The 8852-nt window shown below is 42.8% G+C and overlaps 1 protein-coding gene across 1 annotated transcript; it reads right to left on the reverse strand.

Moving 5' to 3' along the window:
* Positions 1–233: 233 nt before the first annotated feature.
* kiss1ra (KISS1 receptor a) lies at positions 234–7676 on the reverse strand. Its single transcript, XM_034555489.1, has 5 exons — positions 7412–7676; positions 6232–6356; positions 2120–2255; positions 1737–1975; positions 234–661 (listed from the first exon to the last, which is right to left on the reverse strand). Exons 1-5 carry the CDS (start codon positions 7674–7676, stop codon positions 281–283), a joined length of 1146 nt encoding a protein of 381 aa, XP_034411380.1. The 3' UTR covers positions 234–280.
* Between the last annotated feature and the right edge of the window lie 1176 nt (positions 7677–8852).

Genomic DNA, 8852 nt, shown 5'->3' on the forward strand with positions numbered 1-8852 from the left:
CTGGCCTTGGCTGTCAGGCAGGTTGACGTATTGTGCCAAACACCGTTAGTGTCCATCTGTGTTACCAATCTCTTGTTTCCCCCACATTAACATCTTTAATTAGTAGTATTTCAAAAAAAAAAAATACCTCTGCCAAACAAAGTCAGCCAACTGCTCTACATTCACACAGTTTAAAAACCCATGTTGGTTTTTAATGTCTTCTTGCAGCGATTTCTCTGGATAAGAAACGATAATCTCATTCTTGCTGTTTTTGTTGTTGTTGTTTTTTTAATAGCGAGATTCAATTTGTTGCATTGTTATTGTTGCCTCCCTCCGCGGCGACGAACTTGATCTCGGCGTTGGCGGTCCTGGACGCCATGCTGCTGTCTCTGACCTTGTGCTTGAACAGAAACGGGAAGGTCTTCCTGAAGGACTTCTGGAAGGTGGCGCCCATGAAGCCGTAGACGATGGGGTTGACCGACGAGTTGGCGTAGGACATGCAGTTGGCCCACGTCTTTATCTTATAGGTGGCGTAGTTGATCCGGTAGTTGGGATAGAAAGACTGGAAGAGGACGAAGATCTGGATGGGACCCCAGCAAATGGCGAAGAGGAGGACGATCACCACCACCATCTTGGAGACTTTGCTCCTGATGCTGATGGTTCTCTCGGACAGGAGGTTGACCTGAGGAGGATGAAGAGTTTGGCGTTCGCACGGTAAAGTTCATTTTCACCGGACAGTTTTTTTTGGGAATCTGTGTTTTATCAACAGCCAATGTACACCTGTGCAAACGTTAGCGATAAGCTAGCTCGACACCAACTGGACGGATTAAGGGTTGAAACAACAAAACAGTGTCTCGTTTGGCTCACGCGACTCGAGACGAGCAAATATCGAGAGAGAGCTGTCGGGTTTCCACGTTTCAAATGAAAAGCAAGCTCGAGCTTGCTTTTCATTTGAAACGTGGAAACCCGACAGCTCTCCCTTTTGCGTATATCGTCGAGTTAACGTCAACCATTTTTTCTAAAACCTCACTAAATTGGTGTTGGTTGCCTCAATCTAACTTCCTGTGAAGACGTAACACGCGTATATTGACACACCGTCACCGATGAGTCCCAAAACGGACGCCATAGGGGTACAAAGAGCTTCCTTCTTTGACGCTTAGCACCACTGACGAAGCTACAACATGTGACGCATTGATGTGAGAATGTGTTGGTCTGTCAGGAACGCGTCTGGCCACCTGGTTCACTCTCCTTTGAGGTCTCATCAGCTGCTTAGGGATGCTAAATGCTCATGAACTGGTCACTAAATGTTGTCTACATGTCATTTGGTGCTGAGCAGGTAACGTATGTACGTGGTTTTTAGACCTAATTCACTTAAATAAAAGCCTACTGCAACTGTTTGAGTAGGGAGCATTAACCAGCAATTTAATCTACAGGCTGTAAAAACTAGAACAATAGAGCCAAAGGGAACAGCAGAGGTGGTTATCTCTTGGTGTGTTATTACAATTGACAGTTTAACATTACAGAAAGCCTTTTTGCTTAATTAAAGCTGCTTTAAGAGACATTTTTCAAAGACAGCAATTATCGAAGCAAGACAACAACCTCCGTAAAGGGGAAAGAAAGTGTCACCAGAAAAGAAAAGACCGTTTCTAACTTTTAATTAGCTGACAATTAGGAGCTTACAGTCAAATCTTTAAGCTATAAGTCAAGAAATATATGAATTTAGCAGAAAAACGAAGCAAAGCGAACCGTGTTCGTACCTGATAGTTGTTGTCGACGGGCTCAACGGTGGGCTGGCCCACCCTCTTCACCATCAGGGTGTAGCAGAAGGAGATGGTGAGGACCGGCAGCAGGTAGGCAGCAATGAACTGATAGAGGATGAACGCCCTCTCGTGCGTCTTCGAGGGGAATCTCTCCATGCAGTACTGCCTCGGTCCGTACCAGTAGCCCTCCTCGATACGCTGGTACATTAAAATTGGGGTGGACAGAATGAAGGAGCCTGGGAAGCACAAGGGTCCGTCTTACTTCATCATGCAAGCTATATTTCCCCTTAAGAACTTTACATTCAAGCGGTCTTAATTATTCATTCGCTTTGCTGTGAATTCATTAAGTAACTTTCGTTAATAAATGAGCAGGGGTGTACCGATCCAAATGCAGATGCTGACGATCATTGCGACCCTTGGGGTGCGGTGGCGGAGCGATTTCAGAGGGTAGACGGTGACGTAACAGCGGTCCCCGCTCATGGCCGTCAGAGTGATGCAGGTGGCTTGGACCGTCACCTGGAAAAGACAGTGAAACACACATTTACACATGTTCTGTTCGGCAAAACCCCAACTTACAACCCTGCAAAGAAATTCAACTTGCAGCCTATTAGTTTGTCATTGCGAATATATTTGGAGTGAATAGGAAAACGTGTGTCTGTTTTTCCAATATCCACCAGTAGCAGCTCAGCATGTTCAAAGTCTTTTATGTTTAGGCTGAAGTTTAGGTCAAGATGTCCTATCCCAGTGCTCCATCTCCCGAGAAAAAACATTGCCATTAAGTTTCCCTCAATCGTCAGAACCAAACAAAAGGTATAGAAACCTGATTCTGTGTTCTGCTGCAGTCAAAGCATATTTTTTATTAATGAAGCTTCTTTTAGAAAAGCAATGTGTTTTCTTCGAGTCCTAAAGAGCCATTACTCCGGAGGTCCAACGAGTTGCAGTCACACTGACTGACTGTTTTGGAAAGGAACCTTTACTTGAATTTTACACCATTGACTTTTATCCACTGTACTCACTTTTCCAAAATGTGTTATAAATAAAGCTGCGTTTGTCTTTTCCTAAGTCCTTTAGAATTCTCCTGCGCATCTTTCCTTTAACTCATAACTTCAAGGAAAAGGGGGTTGGAGACATATAGGACCCCCCAGCCTGCATTGCCATTTTACATCTGTCACCTGACGCCTCTCACTCACTCACTCACTCACTTGATTTGTCTGCAATTGAGTGCCGTGTATATATTTGGCATTCAAAGTAATAGTTGTAACAAGACAAATCACTTATTCTAAAGTGGTCTTGGTTTCCTTGAATGTTCATTTTAAATCTATGTTGCGTAGCCGTTCATCTCAAATCACAGTTTCTACTTCAAATAAATGCAGATTTATCCACAGAGACTTCGCCAAACACAATTTCCAGGCAATACAAATTGTTTTTACAAGCAATGCTCCACACATTGTGCAGCATGTTGCATATCAAACTAGATGAAGCTGTTTTCTCACAAACTTCTAATTAGTTTTGGGAGACCTAATGCAACATAAACTGGCCTTGTGCATCCACCCTGGTATTCAATCCCCTCATTAAGAAACAAAAAAGGGAAGTTCCAACTTCGAAGGTTTTTGCTAACAAGCTCTTTCAAACTAAAGATCAGAGGGAGGAATGGGCATACAGACGGGGGAAGCTGAGCGGAGTATTTTTTTAATTAGCATGCGAACAAATCATTCAATTTCATTTTTTACTGGTGCTTTATTCAATCGAAAGCATGCGGGCACACCACAATGGTAAGTTCAGGCTTAATGTGTAATTCCAGAGATGCGTACTCGCAAACTATGACTCAGAGTCTCTAAATGTCATGTAACATAAACTGGCTTCTACAACATAATGTCAGTAGATTCTGTCCTTTTCCTTGAGTAAAGTCTCTATTGAGGCTTTTTCCCTTCATGCACATCTGTAGATTGTGTTTTCAGTCGCGCAGAATGAAACCCTTTAAGCACGTCCTTTCATCCTCTTCTCACTTCAACCACACGGACCTCTGAGTGTTATATGTGGTTTGAAATGTGTGCAGCAGCAGCGGCGACAAATGAGGGGTCAGAAGTTCTCTTTTCCAAAATGGTCCTCTTATACGACATCTCTGCCTTTCTCTCTCTCTCTGGCGCTCTTATGTGCGACTGCGATGGCAGCACCCATTACCCTGCTTCAAGGGTGATGAGGGAATCAGAAAGGGGTGTCACGAGGAGTTCAATGTTGGGGGGCACCCTGAGGAAGCGGGGTGTACCAACCATCCCTCAACACTACCCTTGTTATCTTCAATGCATAATGTATATTCAGATGAATGGACTGAGGCGTTGCAAAGAGAATACATTCAGATCATCTATATTCCTTTTTATTTATTTCAAAGTCGTGGGAAATAAAGTTGTGTGTTATGTTGCTTGTTAGTGCCACTGGTCACTGGTGTTCACGTCCTGGTTTTACGTTGTCTTCAATGTTAGAAAAAGGCAAATCCTTTAAATATGACTTTATTTTTGGAAAAACAATCTTATTATCTAAATATCAATATATATGTATACGTCCAAAGATATAGAAATGTGCCTGCCAACTCCTCCAAAGCTCAATAACTAGTTTGTTTAATCTGTTAAAAAAGACAATTTATGGTTTTAAGAGTTTATTGAACTACATAATACATTATTGAACTAGACCTTGTTTAAATTTGCTTCCATTCTCAAGATAAACAGACGCAGGCTGCAACTTCATTTTATATACGTATATATATATATATATCTTTATTATATAACTCGTTACAATAGAGCGAACAACCTTTGAGCAAGATATTGGGGAAAATCAATAACAAGTTTCGTCCCGCTGGTTTTATTAGTAAATGTTGCGTGAGAAAGGAGGTGTTTTGCATTCTTAATGTTGTTTTGCAGAACACGTGATTGACAGGCGGCTGGTTTTCACTGTAAAACGTTCTTTTTCTCATATTCCTCTTTTTTTTCCGGTGTTCAATATTTATCAATTTAAAAATTAATGAATGCTAATGAGTGTCGAGACTTCCGCCTCCCAGTAATCATGCCGAGGCCTGCCACTCATTTTTAAAAATTTTTTTTTTACATTACATGTCATTTAGCTGACGCTTTTATCCAAAGCGACTTACAATAATGTTACATTAACACACTGTAGAACAGCTACAGGGAACAATTCAGGGTTAAGTGTCTTGCTCAAGGACACATCGACTAGGGTGGGGATTGAACCACCAACCCCCTGATTGAAAGACGGACCTGCTATCCACTGACCAACAGTCGCTTTAAGTTATGTAATTACTTCACGTCACTGAAAGTTATGTAACGGACGTTATGTCGTTTTCAAAAGAAAATGTTCTAACTTTAAAATGTATTTTTGTAAATGTCACGCTCGGCTTCCTAAAGGAAGCTTCACTTCACCCGAGGACAGCGTTATCGACACGTTGCTTATTAAAATCACACTTCTGTACGATCCTCAGTGACAGCGGGGCAAAGGAGCATATTGTTATTCCTCCACAGTTATTAGTGCATATTAATAAAGTGTAATTACAGTGCCCCGCTCTATGGGTTTAAGTATATTTTAATTGTTTATCCTCTTTGAATAAGCTGCACGAAGTCAACAGGTTGCAATCTTTAGCTTGGCTTCTCCTTCATGATGCATTTATCCAAACTGTAAGCCGATTCCTCAACTGAGGAATGCACGTTGTTCGATGTTACTATATAAAATATATCAAACAGAAGTGTGTACGTGCACCCCTCATGATGCGTCGTCTTGGAGAAGCTTCATTCTCACTTTTTGTTGACAGACACCACTCCAAAGGCCAAAAAATGAATAAATGCTCACGTGCGATAGGTTTTTATTCGACACAGAGAGCTGTCATCCCTTAAATTGTGCATTGGGTCAACAACAAATAAACAGGAAGTGCCGCCCAGAAAGGCAACTTCCTGTTCCGGAGCGTAAAGGAAACGCACAAGTGCATTCTTTCTAATGGCCAGCAGGGGGCAACTCCTTTGGTTGGGGAAAAAAACATGTTTAATTGTATGGAAGTCTATGAGACTCATTTGTAAACATGAGTTTATGGTCTCAATCTTAAATGCAGCACTTTGTACCATCTAGAGTAAAATAGACCTTGAGGGATTGACTCGTTGAAATGTCAAGAAATGCAACATTTGGGATCGAAGATTTCTAAACCTTAAACTTAAATTATAAAAGGACACACTGTGACCTAATTGAATGGATTTGAAAGGTGTCACGAAATCAGTGCACATGCTGTTGCTCATGGTTCAGGGTGTCTGGCTGGACCTAAATGTCATTTGCTGTAAGTATTTAATCAACCAAACTTAAGAGCATACTCGTCTTTCAGTCCTTTTTTGGAGAAGGAACATCAAAATAACACTTCTTGGTGTGTGTGTGAACGCACATTTTCTTGAGCCAGGAAATATGTAATTATGTGATGTGATGTGAAATGACTCATGCTTTTTACCTGCTGTAGAAAGGCAACAAATTTGCACATGAAGTTGCCAAAGATCCATCCGGGGAGAGGATAGAGGGTGGCCGTGAAGGGGACGCAGCACACCAAGAAGATGATGTCAGTGGCAGCCAGGTTCGCTGCAACAGAGATACACGGCTGTTTAACATATAGATATGGTACATCTACAGTTGTGTCAATATCAGATACTTGTATCAGTGGATATACTTTTTTATTTTTTTAAATGGATATTATCTGTGTTTTGAGTCCAGTGAACCAGACTAATTCACGGTAACCATGAGAGCAGCAACGCAGTCGGAATCTTGCTTCATTTTCTTTTTTTTTTGTCATTCTGACAAAATACGCCACATCTGGTCCCGTCATAGTAGCCGGATCATTATTTTTGAAAGGGTGGGCAAGATGATGCCGGCTCTATGATAACAATGTTGGTTATTAAACTGACTCAACGCTCTGGTCTGTGGGTCATTATCCAAGATTAAAGTTGTGACACGGTGCAATATGCAAATCACAGAATTGCACAAAACATGTATCTTTTTTATTATTTTATGTGTGTTATTCCTGAGTGACAGGTGACATCAAAGCTCCATCAGACCGACAACAGGAATCAATCAGCCAAGATTCAAGTCAGTGCGTGATCGATGCACTCTTAGATTTCTCTTATTTTACTTGACACATCTGAGATTAATGATTAATCTATCCACCCGCCTCTTTATAATGTGTGAGAGAGAGAGGATGAGTCCTGTGTGCCCTCAGGCTTAGGAAAGGAGACAACAATAGGGTCCTATAGACAGGAAGTACATTTTTTTCCTAATTGAATGCATCGAGGTCTCCAAAACACTCTCAGCAGATCATCATTACACGTGTTTTAGATTTTTTGAATTCAGGATGCGTCTCCCAAAACCTTCTTTTATGAAACGTGGACATGTTTACACAGAGCTGCCGTTTAGCTGCGTAATAATTGGGCAAAAATGCAAAGTGAGTGACATTTCATTCAGTTCCTTTCGTATGCCCCCTGATGTTATTTCAAACCCAGCGTTGGCGTGCGAAGAAGCGATCCTAGATAGATAAAAGAGACTTGAAATATGAAATATGTATCTATCTAGAAGTCGAAGCCCCGGGAGTCCGTGATAAATCAAACACGGCGTGCACGAATCCAGTTCGTGCTCCTCCTCACCTATGTAGAAGTTGGTCGCCGTCCTCATCTGCCTGTGCTTGGAAATGACATATATAACCAGAGAGTTGCCCACTAATCCCACCAGCATGATGAGGGCGAAGAAGAGGGGCACCAGCCAGGCGTCTGTGAGGAAGGGGTGCCGATCTCCTCCTCCCTCCTCCTCCTCCTCCTCGACTTCCCCGCGTCTTCGCAAAGAGAAGTTTGCCTTGGAGCCGTTGATCCAGACCTGCTCGGTGGCGTTCCAGAGCTCCTCGGACGAGTACATCGCGACCCGGACGGGAGGGATGATTGTGAGGGAGGTGGAGGAGGAAGGAGAGCGAGATGGCAATTAGGAGAAAGAGAGAGGATGAGTCCTGTGTGCCCTCAGGCTTAGGAAAGGAGACAACAATGGAGAGTGGGAAATGGTGAGAGAGGAGAGGTAATTAAGATTAAAGATGAGGCGAGGGAGTAAGAGATGGAGGAAAAAAGTCGTGAACGGAAAGGTGGAAGGCGGAAAAGGCACAGACGTGATGGGACGAGGAGCCCTCGGGTCGAGAAGAGTTGCTCATGTCATCGCAACACAAAGCAGAAACGAAGGCGGTGGAAGAGGTGAGTAAAAAAAAGTGCTTCTGTTCCTCGGATCGGTTCTGGATGGAAACACCTTCCCTCGGAGCTCTGAAGCACGAGAGGCAGACGAGACGTCCTCAAATGCCCAAAGACAAACAAAATCCACCGTACTCCCAGGGGATGCTCGACTCCGTCTTCACCTTTCTGCTCCTCCCCCGTCGTGAGGTCCGGCGTGTTCGGACCGTGGATTCATCAGCTGCTCGGGGTTCTCCGCAGGCGACTTTGTAATTCAGCCTCGACTTTACTTTGAGCGGAGCGAAAGAAGACGAAGATGCTGACGGCTTTATAGCACCAGCGAGAGCAAGGACACACAGATGCAGTGGGGAGAGGAGGTGCGCAAACACACACACACACACACACACACACACACAGTTAGCAGGGCTCTGGGATAAGCAGCTGATATCAGGGTCTCCTAGCAACGTTATCCCCCTCCTCTCCTCCCGATCCCTCTTTTTGTAGCGAATTGGCAAAAGAAACACTCTCTCCGTTTATCTCTTTTTATCGTGTTCTGCAGCTATTGTACCTCCTGCAGAACATAGAGAACATACCTCTGCACAGAACGAGTGTAGACCGGAAATAGCAACAGGTTTCATCTCACCCCGTAAGCTTCTGAATACATTTAGTGAAATAAAAGAAACATAACCCAAAGGTCATTATTTTTACACTTTTCATTTTTATTTATTTTTTACATTTTCATTTCTCACAGTATTATTGTTAATATGTTTGTCCACGTGTTGGACCTGAAGATCAGCCCCCCAAAAAAGCCATAGAATAAAAAGAAGAATTGAGTGTAAGTATGTTTTCATCTTAAACTGAAGATATTTGCTATATTTGC

Source organism: Cyclopterus lumpus, chromosome 17, assembly GCF_009769545.1.
Source record: "Cyclopterus lumpus isolate fCycLum1 chromosome 17, fCycLum1.pri, whole genome shotgun sequence".
In the NCBI taxonomy this organism is placed as follows: domain Eukaryota; kingdom Metazoa; phylum Chordata; class Actinopteri; order Perciformes; family Cyclopteridae; genus Cyclopterus; species Cyclopterus lumpus.